A 22,500-nucleotide genomic window follows, 5' to 3' on the forward strand; every position below is an offset into this window, starting at 1 on the left:
CTCCCCAATCTGTCAATTATCCTGATTAGGTTGCTCACAGCGCCACCAGTCTGACTCTCTCTCTCTCTCTCTCTCTCTCTCTCTCTCTCTCTCTCTCTCTCTCTCTCTCTCCCTCCCGCTTCGAGCCATCAATTCCAACGACGGTGAGTCATTCCTAATCTGTTCGATGGTCAATCGTTGATGGCAATCTATTTGCTGACCTCCATCTCCGTAACAGCTGTCGACATTAGACATTTTTTTGCTCATCTTTTAATGTTTACGTAAACGAGATCGCGCTTTCATCCGGAAGATTCATTTTCTTTGATTTATTTATTCAGTAAGTTATATAGTTCGAAAGGTTATTAGGCTGAAATTACTAAGTAGAAGATAAAATCCGCTACGATATGAGTAAATATTCGATACTTATTTCTCCAGAAACAACATAGATTCTCTATTGGATTCCGCAACTTAGACATTGGAAGGTTTGACTCCAATACTTTTCATTCTCTTTTATATTCTCTTAATGAATTCTCCTGTTCTCCTGTTCTGAATGGTAGACTACTTTCTCAAGAAGAAGAAGAAGAAGAAGAAGAAGAAGAAGAAGAAGAAGAAGAAGATGATGATGAAGAAGACAGTTTACCTGCCCAAATTGTCCCGACACCTGAGCTGCTGTTGGGTAGCCACATACCTTTTGCCACTGAGCTGTTGATTATAAACTTGATTCTTCTTCAGGTGTTCCTGTAATTCCTGTCACTTCTTCTCTCTCTCTTTCTTCTTCTTCTTCTTCTTCTTCTTCTTCTTCTTCTTCTTTACGTAATGGATTCGTTTCCAGCGAGGATGTTAGGGATGAATCTGAAATACAAAATGGAAAATTTATCAACTGAATAATGAATATGAAATTACATAACGTATAATTGATGCATTTATATGATGCATTATTTTTGTCATTATTCAATGCTTAATTTATTCAGCTCTGTAATCCACAATTTATGTAATAATACAATGCATAATTCATGTAATGATAAAATGTATAATTTATGTCAAGACGTAATACACAATTTATATAATTTTATAATGCATGATTTATATAATTGTATAATGCATAATTTATATAACTGTATGATGCATAATTCATAATTATGTAATGCATAATTCATATAATTATGCAATGTTAAATTTATATAATTATGTAATTCATGATTCCTGTAATTATGTAATACATAATTTATGAAATTATCAGATGCTTAATTCATGTAAATATTCCGTAAAAATAAAAAAATAAAAGAATCAAAAAATAAAATTAAAAAGATGAACTAAAGTAAACCAAAACAATAAAAAAAATGTCAAAATTAAAAAAAATAAAATAGACAAAAAATATAAATAAAAGTAAAAAAAAGATGAAAAAAATAATCCTTATAGGGTGAAACTCCTTATAGGTGAGACGATTCCCATAACATAAAATAAAAAAAAATTATATAAAAGAATATAAATAATAAAAGTAAAAATTAAAAATTTAAAAAATTAAAACAAAAATAATCCTTATGTGGTGAAACCCCTTATAGTTAAGATGATTCTCATAATGTAACAAAATAAGAATGATTTTAAATTTCTTTTAAAAAATAAAATTATATAAAAATTAAAAATAAAATAAGATAAAAACCACCCAATAATCCCTATGTGGTAAAACTCCTTATAGTTAAGACGATCCCCATAACTGGTAGCAACTCGATCCACCCCGGGAGTCGATCCCAGGTAACCCGATTTTTTTGGGGTCAGCCACGCCCCTTTCGCTCTCGTCGGATCGAATGACGTAAGGCAATTGATGTTGACGTTGCTATAGATTCTGTTCAGTCCTAGACTGCGAGGTCACCTGCTTGCTAATTAGAGAGGTTTGAAGGGTAATTTCTTTAGGGTATACATTGATACTTAGAGACCAGGGCAAGATACCCTCTTTTTATTTTTTTCTGAAATAAATGAAGGAGAGAAAAGTTACGGGTATGAGGATAGACTCTTGTTTTATTTTTTTTTCTGTAATAAATAAATGGAGGGGAAAGTAATGGATATAAGGCATGAACAACAAAAAGGTGGGGTGATTGTTTTTCCAGGGAGGTTTGCAAGCAAAGGTCAGGCTAAGGAATTTATGGTATATGTGGCTTGTATAAAAAATGTATGTAATGTATAAACTGATAACGGATGTGATAAAAATATAAATGAGTTTAATTATTACAATTATACACACACACACATATACAGTATATATAGATATACATACATATATATGTATATATATATGTATATATATACAAATTATGACAAATTATGACAAAAATACAAATTAGTTTAATCGTTTTTCAACATTGTAAAAGTGAGATGCATGAGAACTGGAGGTAATGTATTAATGGATGATAAATATCATAAAAAAATTAATCAGTTTTAACATTTATAAAAGACAATAAAGATGATTTGCATCAACATCAAATGACAAAAAGCTCTATAAAGCATTCAACAGAAAAACTTCTTCAGAACATCATAGGAATATTTGAATCATTTTCCTTCTCAAAACAAATTTAAATGAGATATTCACTACAAGAAAACCAGTAAATACTCTGAACTAGGCCTAGGACTTTCAAGTTTGACTGGACTTCAGCATAAACATAGCTGTCTTTTAATCAATTTTATCAAGTATTTAGGCAGTGTTTGAATATCTTCAATCAGTGTTCTTTCTTTTTAATATCGTTCAAAGCAATACTTCGTAAATAAAAATCAGAACTCTTCTGTTGTAAACTCATTGTCACTTTCTTAGTCAATGACACCTGCCCAGTTGTTTCCAAAGTACCTGTCATAAGTTATTATATATTAGCAACATAATTTTCTTATGACATTCTTCCTATACCAGAAATTTACATTAATGCTCGCCTAAAGTACAGTACAGTGAAAATGAACACCGTATTCTTTGGAAGCTTGGATTTCAAGTCAGTGGCCCCTTTGGTGGGCTTATTCCATATGAATAGGGTTCATCTCTGAATAATAATAATAATAATACAATAATAATAATAATAATAATAATAATAATAATAATAATAATAATAATAATAATAATAATCTTTTCCAAGCTTGAATTTCACGTAATCCTTATGCACACAGGGTTCATCTTCTGAATAATAATAATAATAATAATAATAATAATAATAATAATAATAATAATAATAATAATAATAATAATAATAATAATCTTTGAAGCTTGAATTTCACGTAATCCTTATTGCACACTGGTTTCATCTTCTGAATAATAATAATAATAATAATAATAATAATAAACTAATAATAATAATAATAATAATACAATAATAATAATATAATAATCTTTGGAAGCTTGAATTTCACGTAATCCATAACCACACTGGGTTCATCTTCTGACGATAATAATAATAATAATAATAATAATAATAATAATAATAATAATAATAATAATAATAATAATAATAATAATCTTTTGAAGCTTGAATTTCAAGTCAGTGGCCCCTTTGGTGGGCTTATTCCATATGAATAGGGTTCATCTCCTGAATAATAATAATAATAATAATAATAATAATAATAATAATAATAATAATAATAATAATAATAATAATAATTATAGAAAGTACACTAAAAAAACCAGGTTCCTAACAGGTAAACAAACCAAGTACTTCGGAAGTGTCCTTAAAGGATACGAGAATCCTTGGCAGGAATAATTGAGCCTCGCCCCTTCTATGCTTGTAGGATCGAGTGTCACAAGATACAGGAATGTTTAATCCACGCAGGATCGTTTATATAAGGTTTCTCACACCAATTAAAATGTTCAGAATTATTTTTTTTGTATAAGAGGAGAAATTGTGGCTGTTTCTTTTGTGAGGTAAGGTTTTTTTTTAATAAGATTGGTGATTTTTTTTATATAATTGATTTTGGGTAAATTCAGCTTAATATAAATAATTTTATAATTACTGGGCTATTTTAAAATTTCTTCTGGTTTAAATATCTTGGAGAGAAATGATACTTTCCATAACATATAGTTTAATTTACCTTTTAGGTATATCTTCTGAATAATAATAATAATAATAATAATAATAATAATAATAATAATAATAATAATAATTTTTTTGGAAGCTTGAATTTCAGATCAGTTGGCTATGGGTTTGTTTCCATATGAATAGGATCATCCTCTGACTAATAATAATAATAATAATAATAATAATAATAATAATAATAATAATAATAATAATAATAATAATAATAATAATGAAAGAAGAAGAAGAAGAAGAAGAAGAGGAAAGAAGAGGAAAGAAGAAGAAGAAGAAGAAGAAGAAGAAGAAGAAGAAGAAGAAGAAGAAGAAGAAGAGAAGAAGAAAGTTAGCAATAATAATAATAATATTAATAATAATAATAATAATAATAATAATAATAATAATAATAATAATAATAATAATAATAATAATGACCTCTCTACTGCCACACCACGCACACTTCAGTAATCCACCCACTTCCTGAACTTCATTCCACCTCACGCATTTCATCGCATTTCAGCACTGAAATGGAACACGTCTCCACCCTTAGCTGGACCGAAGTCTTGAAGTGTGAACTGAATTGAATAGAATATAATTTAGAATTTAGGCCAAAGGCCAAGCACTGGGACCTATGAGGTCATTCAGCGCTGAAACGGGAAATTGACAGTAAAAAGGTCTGCAAGATGTAACGGGAGGAAAGGCTTTTGCAGTTGAGGAAAGTGAGATGGAAGAAAGAGGATACGAAAGGAGGTACAGTAAAAGGAACTAAAAGGGGGTCTTTAAGTGTGAGAAAGAGTTCCAGGTTTCAAATGAGGGTTCAGTTTGTCAGTCGATTGGGGTGGGGGGGCGGCGGTGGGCGAGTTTGGCTCGTGGCCTGGTACATATATAAGAGGCAGAGGTGAGGAGGAATTCATACCACTGGCTTTTGTTCTGCTTCTAAGACGACGAAGACGATGAAGGTAAGGAAAGTCTTAGGAAAGTCTAAGGAATGTCTATGTGTATATGCATGTATATATACATACATATATATATATATGTATATTTTATATATATGTATATGTATATGTATTGTATACATATATAAATTCGTATATATAAATATTTATATATATAAATATATATATATATATATATATATATATATATATATATATATATATATATATATTTATATATAAATATATATATATGTATATATATACATACATATATCTAAATATATATAGCATATATATATTCCTAGTGGTACACTGACATCCAAAACACACATTAAGTAAATACACGCCTCCTATACATGGAAAGATAGAACGATGAAATAACAGAGACCAAAGGAAAATAAAATTTAAAAAAAACCAGGCAGCAATAACACAGAAAGACCGAGAGATAGTGGATGGGAGGTGAGGGTGATAGGGGGTTAAGGGGGAAGCTGAACGTTTCTAATAAATTAACCCGGAACCACATGGCACACCGGCCCAGCCAATAAGCCAGTCATTAACTGTATATTGAATTAAGTACCCTTTGTATATACAGACCCGTTTGTCACAATAAGCTCATCTTGTATAGGAGGAAGAATTAGAGATTCCATGGGAAAAAATGGAAGTGTCCCAACGGTTGTAGGAATTTGGGGGCCATCAAATGGATTCGTGTGTCTTGGTGTTTGAAAGGTTCGTTTCGTTGCCGACACACTGAATGGAGTAATGGATTAATTTCCTTGGTGTGGGTGTGTCTGTGTGTGTCTGTGTGCGTGTGTGTATGTGGAATACCAACTATATCTTTTCATTGGCTAACTAAGCCATTCCCTTTGGTTTAGCAATGTTCTGAAGAGTTAGCACGAAGATTCTTCAAGAATTTTTATCTTCTACAGCCCCTTCTGATCCTGTTGGTTTATGTGGGGGTGGCCTCTTGCCAGGATGGATCCTACATCCTGGATTCCAGAGGCGTCGACGCCCAGCAGGGACTCCTTCCAGAACGGCAGCTCTACGACAACTACGAGGCCTTCTCAGACGCCTTCAGGCAACGATCTCACGAGATGGCCAGGGAGTACAGCTTGGACCAGACTGTTTACAACGACCCTGTGAGTATTCAAACTGCTTCATCTTTTGAAAGCCAAACTTCTGTTAAGAAATAGTAAATATCCTTAGGCGTGTAAGCGGTCTATATCAATTTTCAATACCTTTCAGAACCCTGAGTACACCTGGGCTTATGCCGTCGACGCCAAATCGACCGGGGACATGAAGTCTGCCAGAGAAGAGCGTCGAGGCGACGTTGTTGTAGGCCAGTATTCAGTCATGGACCTGATGGCACTCTGCACAGTCGACTACTCAGTCGCTCCAGGCACTGGATTCCAGGCCAAGGTCACCAAGGAAAGGGTTGATGGCGTTTCCAGCAGTCCAGTCTCGACATACAGTCAGCAGAATCAGTATTCACAGTACCAGAGGCAGCAATACAACCAGAATCAACAATCCTACAAGAATCAAAACCAGGAATATCGCTCACAGAATCAGAGAAACAACAGGAATGATTACCAAAATCAGTTCCAGAACCAGCAGTACCGATATGACAACAGAGAACGTTTCCAGGACCAGCAGTCCAATAGGAATTACTTCCAGGATCAGCAGTCTAACAGAAATTACTTCCAGAACCAGGAGAACTACAGACAGAATTCCCAGAATCAAAACACCAATAATTTCCAGCCCAAGAACAACGAGGGAAATTACTATTCCAGTCAGCGTTATGGATCCAACAGGAATTACTTCAACAAAAATCAGTATAATACCCAGAGAAGTTTGTATTCCAGAGATTCAAACAACTTCCAGTCCTATGCTCAACGTAATGGAAACACAAACAGGCAAAATTACAACCAATACAGTGCCACTTACAATAACAACCAACAAACTCAACTCCAGAGAACTAACAACTACAACCAGTACAACAGAGACTCCACACAATACACCACAGATAGGTATGGCAACAACTATTACAACTCTCAGGAACAGAACAACAGGTACAATCTGAACAACCAGAACAGGGACAGCCAATACAACCAAAATCAGTATGAAAATCAGTATTACAACACACAGCAGAGGTACAACCAGAGACAACAGTACAACAACAACAACAACAATAACTGGAACAGAGAAACAAACTACAATAACCCTGATTACTACCAGAGGTCACAGTATCAACAAGGCAGTCAGTCCCAGAGGTCACAGTACACCAGAGAAGGCCAGTACCAAGGTTCTCGTTTCTCACAGAACCAGCAGAGAAGCCTGACCCAGCAGAACTCAAGACAGAACTCCCAGTTCTATTCACGACAGAACTTCCAGAATCAAAAGAATTACAGAGACAATAATTACTCTCCCATCAGTGTGGTTCTTGCCTGAGGAAGCTGAATTTGCAGAAGAAGAAACTGGATCTTTCAGAAATGACTAAACTGGCTTTTGAATTGGAAAACTGAACCTTTCTACCTCATTCAGTGAAATGATCTGTAATTGACAGCTGTAAAACATTACAGCTGTCAATTACAGTGCACCTACCTCTCTCTAACTGGAAAACACAATAATGATTGTCTTCATACAAATAGCACATGTTATCTATAGCACAAATATTGAGACTTTTTCAATAAAGGTATATGAATAGATACACGAGTTTTAATTTTAATTTCCCACTAAGAAGTCGTAAAAAAATGTTCAGATATTTTGTTATCTAAACACACACATTATCAAAGTTTGACATTTGAATATAAACATTAAGCCTGTATAGTCCCCTTCCATCATATTATAATTATTATTATTATTATTATTATTATTATTATTATTATCATTATTATTATTATTACTATAAAAGTTGAACCCCATTCATATGGAACAAACCCACATAGGCTATCGACTTGAAAGTCAAGCTTCCAAAGAATATGGTGGTCATTTAAAAGAAGTAACAGAAGACAAGAAAAAGCAGAAAGAAAAAATCAATGACAACCAAAGTCAGAGACATCAGCAGATTTCCTTGTCAGTTGCTATAAATTCCAAGTGTATTGTACCAATTCATTTGCAGCTGCCGTTTAGAATATAATTTCTTTTTTCATTGATTATACCACCCGATCTATCATTTTTACTGTACCTAAGAGATGAAAATTGTGGTTTTATATATATATACAGTATATATATATATATATATATATATATATATATATATATATATATATATATATATATAATAATATATATATATATTATATTAATATTATATATACATGTATGTATATATATAACTAATATCTATATGTTTATATATATATATATATATATTGTATTATATACATATATGTGTGTGTGCATGTATGTACATATGTGTATGTATATGTAAAGGTTTAATTGTTTGTAACCACATACATCTATGGAGGATGAGGGTCCTCCTCATTTGAATATCATTCCGTTAAACATTATTACATATCACGTGAGAAAAAGAGATATTTGCGATGTCATTTCCACGAGAGAGAGAGAGAGAGAGAGAGAGAGAGAGAGAGAGAGAGAGAGAGAGAGAGAGAGAGAGAGCTTTCTTTAAAAGTTTGCTCGAGGCCGACACCAGGTAGGAAATGACTTTCGAACGGCAGAGAAAAGTTTTCTCCCGAGGTTTGATAGGTAATTCTCTCTCTCTCTCTCTCTCTCTCTCTCTCTCTCTCTCTCTCTCTCTCTCTCTCTCTCTCTCTCTCTCTCTCTCTCTCTCTTTAATTCCTACTGTTTCTCATTCATTCGATACAGGTTGTCTTAAAAACATCTCTGTTATCCTTCTGAAACCTGAACAATGCCATATCGAGACTGCCTTACAAACCAATAATTTCCTAAAATAAAACTTCAAGAGAAAATGTTATCATATGTTATCATATCAATGTCATCATTAAGCCTTTAAACCAAATCATTCTCTTAAGAAGCTCTATATTTTCCCTGTTTATTTCAGTATACCTTTAATCGTACGTAAAATTGTGTGTTCTGAATACAGAAAGGACGTATTGTTCACAGTTACACAGTTCTTAACTGATTCTGATTTTAAGTAACTCTTCAGATAACTTTCATATAATGTTCATATATAATTTAGATATATATGTTATATGTACATAATATTATACATGAATATATATATATACATATGTATATTTGTACAGATAAATATCCATGTACCTATCTATCCATATGTATATATACATAGAGAGAGAGAGAGAGAGAGAGAGAGAGAAAGAAAGAGAGGAAAGAGAGAGAGAGAGGAAAGAGTAATATACAAGAAAGAGAGACTGATTACTTTATTAAGACACAAACCCTTTTGAAATATTGGCTGACTCACCCAGTCTCAAGATCAACAAATGCAGTTTTCTGAAAATCCTTATGAATTTCAAGCGCTAATTCTAGTCCTTGTCTTATTACCTCCTTCTTCTTTTCTTCTTCTTCTTCTTCCTTTTTTCTTTTATTTTCTCCTCCGTTTTCTTCTTCTTTCTTCTTCTTCATCTTCTTGTCTTCGCCTTCATTAGGACAAGGTCAGTGGTAATAAAGTTACTTAGCTAACAGTGTTATTTTATGTCGTTACTTCATGAACAGCCAACCTTTCATATATATATATATATATATATATATATATATATATATATATATATATATATATATATATATATATATATATATATATATATATACATATATATATATATATATATACATATATATATGCATTATCTAACTCTGCTTTCCACTTGAGCAATTCACTTATGTTCTCACCGATGAGACGAGACACTTCGTTGTATCGTAAAGTATTTCTAATACGAAGTGAATTGGCAACACACAAGAGTAATACACATAACAAAAGCCTCACTTCACGCATATTATGAAAGATTATATAAACAATGGTTTATAAGTTATCACTTAATAACCACAATAAACAAAGCAGATCTGAGCCAATAGATAATGAACACAAAGACCTAGCTGAACCTGGTTGTAGCAAACATCGCAAGGACTTCAGAGAGGAAAAAGAAGGAGTAATTTCTTAAGCTGTGTACCCAGTGCAAATGGCAATCAATAGGTAGCGCTGACAACATTACATAATGATTGGAGGGTTGCTAATATATATATATATATATAGTATATATATATATATATATATATATATATATATATATATATATATATATATACTGTATATATATACATATAAATATATATATATACATATAGATAAATATATATATTATATATATATATATATATATATATATATATATACATATAATGGTTTTAAATAAAAATTTTTAGCATAAATATCAAGACGATTACATTACGTTGCATAAACAATCAGTGCTTCTTTTCTTGATCAAAGCATTCGACTGATTTCATTAATTTATTTAATTTATTGATATATTTGTTCTAACTTTTCTAACATTAAATATTAATAGCCTACACAAAGGAAAATTAAAGGATGCTTAAGTACTCTTGCCTTTATTACAAAAATACAAGTCTTACTAGAAGTGCTATGGATAGGATATTATTCTGTTTGCAATAAAAATCTTGTATACATATATTACAATGAAGCTACAGACAGTCATATTTTTTTCTTATTTTTACTCTCATTCACTAAATTGTATCTAATTTCCTGATGGTATCACTTATCAGGATCGAATTATCTATCTGAAAATTTTAGGGATCCAGCGCTCCAGTTCAAGAGCTAGTCAGGTCATCTGTGAAAGAGTCATTTTATCCTTGTAACATTCAGTTCCCTCAAGCAAGAACCACACTGATGGGAGAGAAGTTCCCACTGCACCTGTTCTGATTCTGGAAGTTCTGGCGAGAATGGAACTGGGAGTTCTGCCTTGAGTTCTGCTGGGTCAGGCTTCTCTGCTGGTTCTGTGAGAACGAGAACCTTGGTACTGGCCTTCTCTGCGTACTGTGACCTCTGGGACCGACCTCCGCCTTGTTGATACTGTGACCTCTGGTAGTCAGGTCATTGCAGTTTGTTTCTCTGTTCCAGTTATTGTTATTGTTATTGTTGTACTGTTGTCTCTGGTTGTTTTCTCTGCTGTGTGTTGTAATGCAGTTTTCATACTGATTTTGGATTTGTGGCTGTTTCCTGTTCTGGTTGTTCCAGATTGTACCTGTTGTTCTGTTCTGAGAGTTGTAATAGTTGTTACCCATACCTATCTGTGGTGTATTGTGTGGAGTCTCTGTTGTACCTGGTTGTAGTTATTTAGTTCTCTGGAGTTGAGTTGCTGGTTGTTATTGTAATTGGGGTTGTACTGGTTATAACTCTGTCTGTTTGTATTTCCATAACGTTCAGCAAAGACACAGAAGTTATTGGAATCTCCTGGAATACAAACTTCTTTGGGAATTACTGTCATTTGAAGTAATTCCTGTTGGATCCATGTATGACTATAGATAAAGTCATTCCCATCATTGTTCCTGAACTGGGATCATTCCTGTTCTGATTCTGGGAATTCTGTCTGTAGTACTGCTGGGTCTGCAAGTCATTCCTGTTGGACTGCTGATCCTGGAAACGTTCATTGGTCTCATAACGATATTGATGATTCTGGAACTGATTTTGGTAATCATTCCTGTCGTTCCTCTGATTCTGGGAGCGAGATTCCTGGTTTTGATTCCTGTAGGATTGTTGATTCTGGTTGTACTGCTGCCTCTGGTACTGTGAATACTGATTCTGCTGACTGTATGTCGAGACTGGGCTGCTGGAAACGCCATCAACCCTTTCCTTGGTGACCTTGGCCTGGAATCCAGTGCCTGGACCCACTGAGTAGTCGACTGTGCGCAGAGTGCCATCAGGGTCCATGACTGAATACTGGCCCACAACAACGTCGCCTCGACGCTCCTCTCTGGCAGATTTCATGTCCCCGGTGGACTTGGCGTCGACGGCATAAGCCCAGGTGTACTCAGGGTTCTGTAAGGCATTGAAAATTAATATAGACCCCATAAACGTCTATGGAATATTTACTAGTTTCTTAACAGAAGTGGGGCTTTCAGAAGATGAGGTGGTTTGAATACTCACAGGGTCGTTGTAAATAGTCTGGTCCAAGCTGTACTCCCTGGCCATCTCGTGAGATCGTCGCCTGAAGGCGTCTGAGAAGGCCTCGTAGTTGTCGTAGAGCTGTCGTTCTGGAAGGAGTCCCTGCTGGGCGTCGACGCCTCTGGAATCCAGGATGTAGGACCCATCCTGGCAAGAAGCCACGCCCACACACACCAGCACGATCAGAAGAGTCTGCAAATCATTAGGATTCTTCAGGATTTATCTGTTCACGTTACAATTACAATATTGAGTTTTAGAATTACTTTTAATTATTAAAAATAGAAAATGAATGCTATAAAACTAAAAGTAATTTATTTCCATGCGTCAAAATTATTTATCAGTTGTGTTGTGCGTTAATTGAACACACATACACACATACATACATATATATATATATATATATATATATATTTATGTCTATGTATGTAAGTATGAATGTATATATTGTATATGTATATATGTATTTAAATATATATACATATATGTGTATATATTTATGTATATGTATGTAAGTATGTATGTATATATTGTATATGTAAATATGTGTGTATATATATATATATATATATATATATATATATATATATATATATATATATATATATATATATATATATATATATCTTTCAATCACTTACCTTCATCCTCGACCTAAGGCTGTCAGCAGTCAACTTGTCGAAATCGACTTCACCACCCCTTTTATATGGGCAAAGGACCTCCCGTATGGCCCAGAAAAACCGGACCAGCTCACAATCTTGCAATGTTTCTCACACTCCAGATGTTCTCTCCCCAGCGAACACGAGCAGGAGTTCACCTTCGTCAACAGAACACGTTCACAGACGAACGGAATCATGACAAACAAGACCCCTTTCTGTATTTCCTATTCCCTTCTGTTACTTCCTTATAATTAACACATAATAATATGCTTGAATTTCATGTCAGTTGCCCCTGTGGTGGGCTTGTTCCATATGAATAGTGTTCATCTTCTGAATAATAATAATAATAATAATAATAATAATAATAATAATAATAATAATAATAATAATAATAATAATAATAATAATAATAATAATAATAATATATTCTCTTGAATTTCATGTCAGTGGCCTGTGGTGTGCTTGTTCCATATGAAAAGGGTTCTTCTTCTTCTTCTTAATAATAATAATAATAATAATAATAATAATAATAATAATAATAATAATAATAATAATAATAATAATAATAATAATCTTTGGAAACTTCTTCAATTTCATGTCAATGGCCTGTGGTGGGCTTCTTCCATATGAATAGGATTTTCTTCTTCCTTTTCTTAATAATAATAATAATAATAATAATAATAATAATAATAATAATAATAATAATAATAATAATAATCTCTTGAATTTCATGTCAATGGCCCTGTGGTGGGCTTGTTCCATATGAATAGGATTCTTCTTGTACGGAGAAATATATTATATCTTGTATATAATCGTCTGCTAGATTCCAGTGTGTATTCATTTTTACAAGTGTATCTGTGTGTATTTGTATCTGTAAAGTGTCTGAGTAGTTACACACACACACACACACACACCAATCTCATAAGATTACCGAGATCTACATTAGATCTTCTTGCATATAATCGTGTGGTGGGTTCTTATATAATTTATTCAGAAAAAAAATGATATTTTACTATTTACCGAGTTAAGATATAAAAAACAACGGTGAAATTAAAAATCAAGGCGCATTATACATTTACAAGTCCTTTTACAATCGGAAATGTTTTACTTAAGAATCCTATGATTAAAAAACATTGTGTTATTGCATGAAAGATTTACACTTTTGAAATTATTCAGTTAACAAATAAAGATAAATGAAAAGAAACAGATAAACATGTTATTAAGGCAACGAAATTAATTAATCTGCAAACAAATAGCTAATAAATAAAGGAAACAAATAAAGATTCAATTAAGACAATTTATAAACAAATTATTATTATTATTATTATTATTATTATTATTATTATTATTATTATTATTATTATTATTATTATTATTCAGTAGATGAAACCTATTCCTATGGAACAAGCCCAATGGAGTCATTGACTTGAAATTCAAGCTTCCAAAGAATATAGTTATTATTATTATTAATATTCAGAAGAACCTATTCTTATGAGACAAGCCCACCACAGGGTCCATTAACTTGAAATTCAGGCTTCCAAAGAATATTACGTTGTTCATTAGGAAGAAGCAGGAGGCAGTAGAGGGAAATACAGAAAGATGAGATTCCACCACCCAAAAAAGAGAAAAAATAAATTAATAAAAAGATACATAGATAAAAATGCATTAAAATGCAGGAAGAATAGTTTAAGGGTAGCAATGCATTCCATCTTCGCTTGAACTTCTGAAGTTCCAAACGAAGGAAACAGATAAATATTCTATTAAGACAGAGAAATAAATCAAGCAATAAATAAATACAAACAAATAAAGTAAATAGATAAAAATTCAATTAAGACAACGAAATTAAGAGTCTAAACTGTTTACCTGTCATTCCTCCGGCTGACCAGGCAGGAACCTCCTTAAGTTATCGAGTACCATCAGATAATCCGTAGCACTCAGCTGGGTCGTCTAAATCAACAGGTAATGTCACTTTCTTGACATTAGCCGTCGACAGACCGTTGCCTTAAAGAAAATCTTTGCTATCCTTCTAAAACCTGAACAGTGCCAAATAGACAATGCATTACAAACCTATAATTTCCCAAAATAAAACTTCAGGAGAAAATGTTATCATGTGTTATCAAATGAATGTTATCATTAAGCCTTTAAACCAAATCGTTCTCTTAGGAAGCGCTATATTTTCCCGTTTATTTCAGTATACCTTTAATCGTACGTAAATTAATATTGTTCTGGAATACAGAAAGCAACGTATTGTTCACAGTTTCACAGTTCTTAACTGATTCTGATTTTAAGTAACTCTTCCAGATATTTCATATAATGTATATATATAATTTAGATATATATATTATATATGCATAATATTATACATAAATATATATATATATATAAATATATGTACATATGTATATTTATACAGATAAATATCCATCTACATATCTATATATATGTATATATACATAGAGAGAGAGAGAGAGAGAGAGAGAGAGAGAGAGAGAGAGAGAGAGAGAGAGAGTCAGGAGCTGAAATGTCCCCAAGTAAAAGACTGATCACTTATTGGACACAAACCCTTTGAGAAATATTGGCTAACTCACCCAATCTCCAGATCGTAAATACGCAGTTTTCTGAAAATCCCTTATGAATTTCAAGCGCTAATTCTAGTCCTTGTATTATTACCTTCTTCTTCTTTTTCTTCTTCTTCTTCTTTCTCTTTTTTCTTTTTCTTTTTCTCCTCCTTTTTCTTCTTCTTCTTCTTCTCCGCTTTTTTTCTTTTTCTTCTTCTTCTTGTCTTCGCCTTCATTTGGACAAGGTCAGTGGTAAACAAAGTTTACTTGGCTTAACATTATTTATTTTATCTCGTTACTTCGGCGAAACAGCCAACCTTTCATATGTGTATGTATATATATATATATATATATATATATATATATATATATATATATATATATATATATATATATATATATATATATATATATATATATATATATATATATATATATACATATATATATATACATTATCACAACCTCTGCTTTCCACTTGAGCAATTCATATATTCTCACCGATGAGATGAGCACTTCGTTGTAACGCAAAGTACTTCTACGAAGTGAATTGGCAACACAAGAGTAAAACTCAACAAAAGCCTCACTTCACGCATATTACGAATGATTATATAAACAATGGTTATAAGTTATCACTTAATCACCGCAATAAACAAGTGAATCCTCAGCCAATAGATAATGAACACCAAAGTCTTAACTGAACCTAGTTTGGAAGCAAACATTTCCAAGGACTTCAGAGAGGAAAAAGAAGGAGTAATGTCTTAAGTTGTGTACAATGCAAATAGCAACCAATAGATGGCGCTGACAATATTACATGATGATTGGAGGATTGCTAATATATATGTACATATATATATATATATATATATATATATATATATATATATATATATATATATATTTATATATATATATATATATATATATATATATATATATACACCTCTATATACATATAAATAAATAAATTAATTAATTAATAAATATATATATATATATATATATATATATATATATATATGTATGTATACATATAAAGATTTTAAATAAAAATTCTAGCATAAATATCAAGATAATTACATTATGTTTCATAAACAATCAATGCTCCTTTTCTTGATCAAGGCAGTCGACGTATTTCATTAAGTTATTTATTTGATTCTTTTCTAACTTTTTCTAACATTAAATATAAATAACCTACACGAAAGGAAAATTAAAGGATACTTAAGTACTCTTGCCTTTATTACAAAAATACAAGTCTTACTAGAAGTGCTATGGATAGGATATTATTCTGTTTGTAATAAAAATCTTGTATATATATATATATTACAACGAAGCTAAGACAGTCATATTTTTTTCCTTATTTTAACTCATTCACAAAATTACATCTAATTTCCTGATGGTATCACTTATCAGGATCGAATTATCTATCTGAAAATTTTAGGGGGATCCAGCGTTCCAGTTCAAGAGCCAGTCAGGTCATCTGTGAAAGAGTCCATTTTATCACTTGTAACATTCAGTTCCCTCAAGCAAGAACCACACTGACGGGAGAGTAGTTCCCACTGTACCTGTTCTGATTCTGGAAGTTCTGGCGAGAATAGAACTGGGAGTTCTGTCTTGAGTTCTGCTGGGTCAGGCTTCTCTGCTGCTGGTTCTGTGAGAACCGAGAACCTTGGTACTGGCCTTCTCTGGTGTACTGTGACCTCTGGGACTGATTGCCTTGTTGATACTGTGACCTCTGGTAGTAGTCAGGGTTATTGTAGTTTGTTTCTCTGTTCCAGTTATTGTTGTTGTTGTTGTTGTTGTACTGTTGTCTCTGGTTGTTTCTCTGCTGTGTGTTGTAATACTGATTTTCATACTGGTTTTGGTTGTATTGGCTGTTCCTGTTCTGGTTGTTCAGATTGTACCTGGTGTTCTGTTCCTGAGAGTTGTAATAGTTGTTGCCATACCTATCTGTGGTGTATTGTGTGGAGTCTCTGTTGTACTGGTTGTAGTTGTTAGTTCTCTGGAGTTGAGTTTGTTGGTTGTTATTGTAATTGGGGTTGTACTGGTTGTAATTCTGTCTGTTTGTATTTCCATAGCGTTGAGCAAAAGACTGGGCGTTGTTTGAGTCTCTGGAATACAAACTTCTTTGGGAATTGTACTGATCATTGTTGAAGTAATTCCTGTTGGATCCATAACGTTGACTGGAATAGTCATTCCCATCATTGTTCCTGAACTGGAGATCATTCCTGTTCTGATTCTGAGAATTCTGTCTGTAGTATTGCTGGTTCTGGAAGTCATTCCTGTTGGACTGCTGATCCTGGAAACGTTCATTGGTCTCATAACGATATTGCTGGTTCTGGAACTGATTTTGGTAATCATTCCTGTCGTTCCTCTGATTCTGGGAGCGATATTCCTGGTTTTGATTGCTGTAGGATTGTTGATACTGTTGTTGATTCTGGTTGTACTGCCGCCTTTGGTACTGTGAATACTGATTCTGCTGACTGTATGTCGAGACTGGACTGCTGGAAACGCCATCAACCCTTTCCTTGGTGACCTTGGCCTGGAATCCAGTGCCTGGAGCGACTGAGTAGTCGACTGTGCGCAGAGTGCCATCAGGGTCCATGACTGAATACTGGCCCACAACAACGTCGCCTCGACGCTCCTCTCTGGCAGACTTCATGTCCCCGGTGGACTTGGCGTCGACGGCATAAGCCCAGGTGTACTCAGGGTTCTGTAAGGCATTGAAAATTAGTATAGACCCCATAAACGTCTATGGAATATTTACTAGTTTCTTAACAGGAATCCGGGCTTTCAAAGATGAGGTGGTTTGAATACTCACAGGGTCGTTGTAAACAGTCTCGTCTGGGCTACCCCTGGCTATCTCGTGAGATCGTCGCCTGAAGGCGTCTGAGAAGGTCCGCGTAGTTGTCGTAGAGCTTGCCGTTCTGAAGGAGTCCTCAAGCGCGTCAGACGCCTTCTGGAATCTACAGGATGTAGACCCATCCTGGCAAGAAGCCACACCTACACACACCAGCACGATCAGAAGAGTCTGCAAATCATTAGACTTTTCAGCAGATTTATCTGTTCACGTTATAATTATACGTTGATTTTAGAATTACTTTTGATTAAAAACATAGAAAATGAATGCTATAAAATTATAAGTAATTTATTTCCATGTGTCAAAATTATTTATCCGTTGTATTGTGTGTTAACTAAACACACATAAACACTCACACACACATATATGTATATATATATATATATATATATATATATATATATATGTGTGTGTGTGTCTATGTAGTAAGTATGTATTTATATATTGTATAAGTATATATTTTTACATATATATATATATATATATATATATGTATATATATATATATATATATATATATATATACATCTTTCAATCACTTACCTTCATCCTCGGCGTAAGGTTTGTCAGCAGTCAACTTGTCGAAAACGACTTCACCACTCCCTTTATATGGGCAAAGGACTCTGGTACGGCCCAGAAAAACTGGACCAACTCAAATCTTGCAATGTTTCACACTCCAGATGTTCTCCTAGCGAGCACGAGCAGGAGTTCACCGGGTCAACAGAACACGTTCACAAAACAAACGGAATCATTGCAAACAAGACTCATTCTGAATTTCAACCTTCTGAAAAAAATAATATTCTTTGGAAGCCTGAATTTCACGTCAATGGCCCCTGTGGTGGGCTTGTTCCCTACAAATAGGGTTCATCTTCTGAGTAATAATAGTAATTATAAAGTATAGATAATTTTCTTTTTAACGTCATTAAATTATCAGCGGATATTCCACCTTTTTTTATATATTTTAAACTACTTATACTTTTTCTGTTTATTAATTTGGTAATTTTTTCCCATTTTCAATAAGTAAGATATCTTTCTATATTTCCTTTTACACCTTCTTACTTCTTCCTAATGAACACCATAATATTCTCCGGAAGCTTGAATTTCAAGTCAATGGTCCTTGCGGTGAGATTGTTCCATATGAATAGGGTTCATCTTCTTCTTCAAAATAATAATAATAATTATTATTATTATCTCAGGGGTGTACGGAGGTGTATGTTAGATCTTGTATACAGTTGTCTACTAGATCCCAGTGTATATTCATTCTTACAAGTGTATCTGCGTGTACTTGTATCTGTAAAGTGTCTGAGTAGTTACACACACACACACACACACACACACCACCAATCTCATGAGTGTACCAAGATCTATATTAGATCTTGTATATAATCGTGTGGCAGGTTCTTATACAAGTTATTCAGAATAGAGTGGCATTGTACTATTTACCGAGTTAAAATATAAAAAACAAAGGTGAAATTAAAAAGCAAGACGTATCATACTTTTACAAATCCTTTTACTATAGGAAATGTTTTACTTAAGAATCCTGTGAGTAAAAAACATTATTTTATTGCATGAAAGATTTACACTTTTGAAAATTTTCTTAATGAAAAACAAACATTATTTTACAACATTCCTCCTTCAAAGAGAATTAATATATATACAAATCAAGATAAAATAAATGAAATACATTATTCAGTTAACAAATAAAGATGGATAAAATGAAACGGATAAACATTCTGTTAAGACAACAAAATAAATTCATATTCAAACAAATAAAAACAAATAAATGAAAGAAATAAACATTCAATTCAAACAAAGTAAAAACAAATAAATGAAAGAAATGAAACATTCAATTAAGAAAAGAACAAGTTTATTAAATTAAAGTATTATTATTATTATTATTATTATTATTATTATTATTATTATTATTATTATTTTTAGTAAATTAAATTATTATTCAGAAGATGAAACCATCACATAGAGCAAGCTCACCATTAGCCACTGAAAGAATATGTTGTTGTTATTATTATTATTATTATTATTATTATTATTATTATTATTATTATTATTATTATTATTATTAATATTATTATTATTATTCTGTGATGAACTTCTTCAAGGGAAGTTAGCTTTCTCCAAAGAATAAATAGTTAAAGAATATAGTTATTATTATTATTATTATTATTATTATTATTATTATTATTATTATTATTATTATTCAGAAGACGAAACCTCTTCATATAGACCAAGCCCACCACAGGGGCCACTGACTTGAAATTCAAGCTTCCAAAGAATATAGTTATTATTATTATTTTAAAGAATCCAGACTGTTTACCTGCCATTCCTCTTGTTGGCCAGGAACCTCCTCCAGTTATCGAGTACCATCAGAAAATCCGTAGCACTCAGCTGGGGCGTCTAAGCCAACAGGTAATGTCACTTCCTTGACCTTAGCGGTCGACAGACGGGTGTCAGGTGTCGCCACCTGGTGGTGGAATCGCTTAAGAAACACATACTTGTCTCGGTCTTGTCGGGCGGCTCAAGGTTGCCATGTAGTGGTGTTTGGTTTCCACGGACCGTGTAAAGTCAGGTGTCAATAATCCATGCGTTGATTTATTCCAGGAATTCTGCTGAAACTGGTCTAGGAGATGATGTTAAGACGTTGTCATTATTATTATTATTATTATTATTATTATTATTATTATTATTATTATTATTATTGGAAGCTTGAACTTCGATTCAGTGGCCCCTGTTTGCTGGTTCCATATGAATAGGGTTCGTCCTCTGATTAATAATAATAATAATAATATTAATAATAATAATAACTATTATTATTATTATTATTATTATTATTATTATTATTATTATTATTATTATTATTATAAAACCCTTAACCCTTTTCTTGCAGGTAGCGGAAATACCCCCTTAGTACCCGACTTCACAAACAGCTGACCTTGAAACTCGAGACGGGGCAGAGTCAGATCGAAAGGGGCGTGGTTGCCCCCCAAATCAGGTTACCTGAGCCCACCCCTGCGGTAGATCGCATTACGACAAGCCATTAGAAGGAAAATGAGGTTCCCATATGCCCTCAAACGTATGGGTTCTGTGGAAATTTTCATTTTTAGTTTTCCGTAAAAGAAAACAATTGTGCCGGCTTTGTCTGTCCGTCGTCACTTTTTTCTGTCAGCACTATTTTCTGTCCGTACTTTTTTTGTCCGCCCTCAGATCTTAAAAAAGCTACTGAGGCTCCAGGGCTGCAAATTGGTGCGTTGATCATCCACCCTCCAGTCATAAAACATACCCAAATTGCAGCCCTAGCCTCAGTGGTTTCTTTGTGGTTTTATTTAAGTTAAAATTTAGCTTAATCGCATCTGAAACGACATAGGCCAGGCCACCACCGGGCCGTTGTTAAAGTTTCATGGGCCGCGGCTCATACAGCATTATACCGGAAGTCTGGAGAAATCTGCCTAAGATATCGCTTTCTTCGTTTTACTAATATATCGATATATTAATCTATTTTTTCTTTTTTTAATAGTGAGGTCTCTTCTTTCTGTATTTAACTCTTCTTACTTCTTCCTAATGAACGCCATAATATTCTTTGGAAGCTTGAATTTCAAGTCAGTGTCCCCTGTGGTGGGCTTGTTCCATATGAATAGGTTTCATCTTCTGAATAATTATAATTTACTTGAAATATTTATACATTCAATAAACGAACCGGTAAGTATCGCCTGTGATGTCAAGTCCATTCACTGCTCAAGCTCACTGCAACAAAAGCTAATTAAGCACAGGCTGTTGCACCTTGATTAGAAATAGACATTATCACCGTCCAAACCTCTTAAAATAACAGCAATGTTCTCCAAGAGCTACATAGCACTCAGGATTCTGTCATGCCTATATTAGAAATAGGCGTTATCACCACTCAACACTTTTCTAATAACAGCACTGTTCCCCAATTGCTACATAGCACTCAAGAAAGCTTTGTAGTTTTACTATAAGTCCAGCACTTCCACTGCCATCAAATACACTAGTCACAGCCCCAGCTGGTACTCAAAAAACAAACGGAGTACGTCTCGCGCTGCGCTAACTTTGGAGACTTCGATTTCTGCTAGTTCAGGGTCGTGAATAAGCGAGCATTGGGACATACATCTTAATATCCCACATTACTGTCAAAGGTCTTAGTACTCAAAGTAAAGGGATTTACAATGTCCTATCCAAGTTGTTAACATTACGAATGATATAGGATGTAACAATATAAGATCCTCACTTTGAAAACGATGATATTAGTACTTGAAAAATCGGATTTTCAGAAGCTCAGGCGATAGATGCGTTACTACCCCAATACAATTCTCCTTGTATTTTGA

The 22,500-nt window shown here is 33.2% G+C and overlaps 4 protein-coding genes across 4 annotated transcripts; 1 reads left to right on the top strand and 3 right to left on the bottom strand.

Moving 5' to 3' along the window:
• The first annotated feature begins 4,948 nt into the window (after positions 1 to 4,948).
• On the top strand, positions 4,949 to 7,653 carry LOC136842039 (probable serine/threonine-protein kinase clkA). The gene is made up of 3 exons (XM_067109428.1): positions 4,949 to 4,978; positions 5,884 to 6,093; positions 6,200 to 7,653. Exons 1-3 carry the CDS (start codon positions 4,973 to 4,975, stop codon positions 7,400 to 7,402), a joined length of 1,419 nt encoding a protein of 472 aa, XP_066965529.1. The 5' UTR covers positions 4,949 to 4,972; the 3' UTR covers positions 7,403 to 7,653.
• A 3,124-nt stretch (positions 7,654 to 10,777) lies between these two features.
• On the bottom strand, positions 10,778 to 11,191 carry LOC136842157 (putative uncharacterized protein DDB_G0286829). The gene has a single exon (XM_067109517.1). It carries the CDS (start codon positions 11,189 to 11,191, stop codon positions 10,778 to 10,780), a length of 414 nt encoding a protein of 137 aa, XP_066965618.1.
• A 199-nt stretch (positions 11,192 to 11,390) lies between these two features.
• Positions 11,391 to 12,715, bottom strand: LOC136842158 (uncharacterized). Its single transcript, XM_067109518.1, has 3 exons — positions 12,710 to 12,715; positions 12,054 to 12,263; positions 11,391 to 11,945 (listed from the first exon to the last, which is right to left on the bottom strand). The coding sequence occupies exons 1-3, from the start codon at positions 12,713 to 12,715 to the stop codon at positions 11,391 to 11,393; spliced, it is 771 nt and encodes a 256-aa protein (XP_066965619.1).
• Positions 12,716 to 16,807: 4,092 nt separating this feature from the next.
• On the bottom strand, positions 16,808 to 18,694 carry LOC136842159 (GATA zinc finger domain-containing protein 14-like). Its single transcript, XM_067109519.1, has 2 exons — positions 18,689 to 18,694; positions 16,808 to 17,998 (listed from the first exon to the last, which is right to left on the bottom strand). Exons 1-2 carry the CDS (start codon positions 18,692 to 18,694, stop codon positions 16,808 to 16,810), a joined length of 1,197 nt encoding a protein of 398 aa, XP_066965620.1.
• Positions 18,695 to 22,500: the final 3,806 nt, after the last annotated feature.

This window comes from Macrobrachium rosenbergii, chromosome 9 (genome assembly GCF_040412425.1).
Source record: "Macrobrachium rosenbergii isolate ZJJX-2024 chromosome 9, ASM4041242v1, whole genome shotgun sequence".
NCBI classification, from domain to species: domain Eukaryota; kingdom Metazoa; phylum Arthropoda; class Malacostraca; order Decapoda; family Palaemonidae; genus Macrobrachium; species Macrobrachium rosenbergii.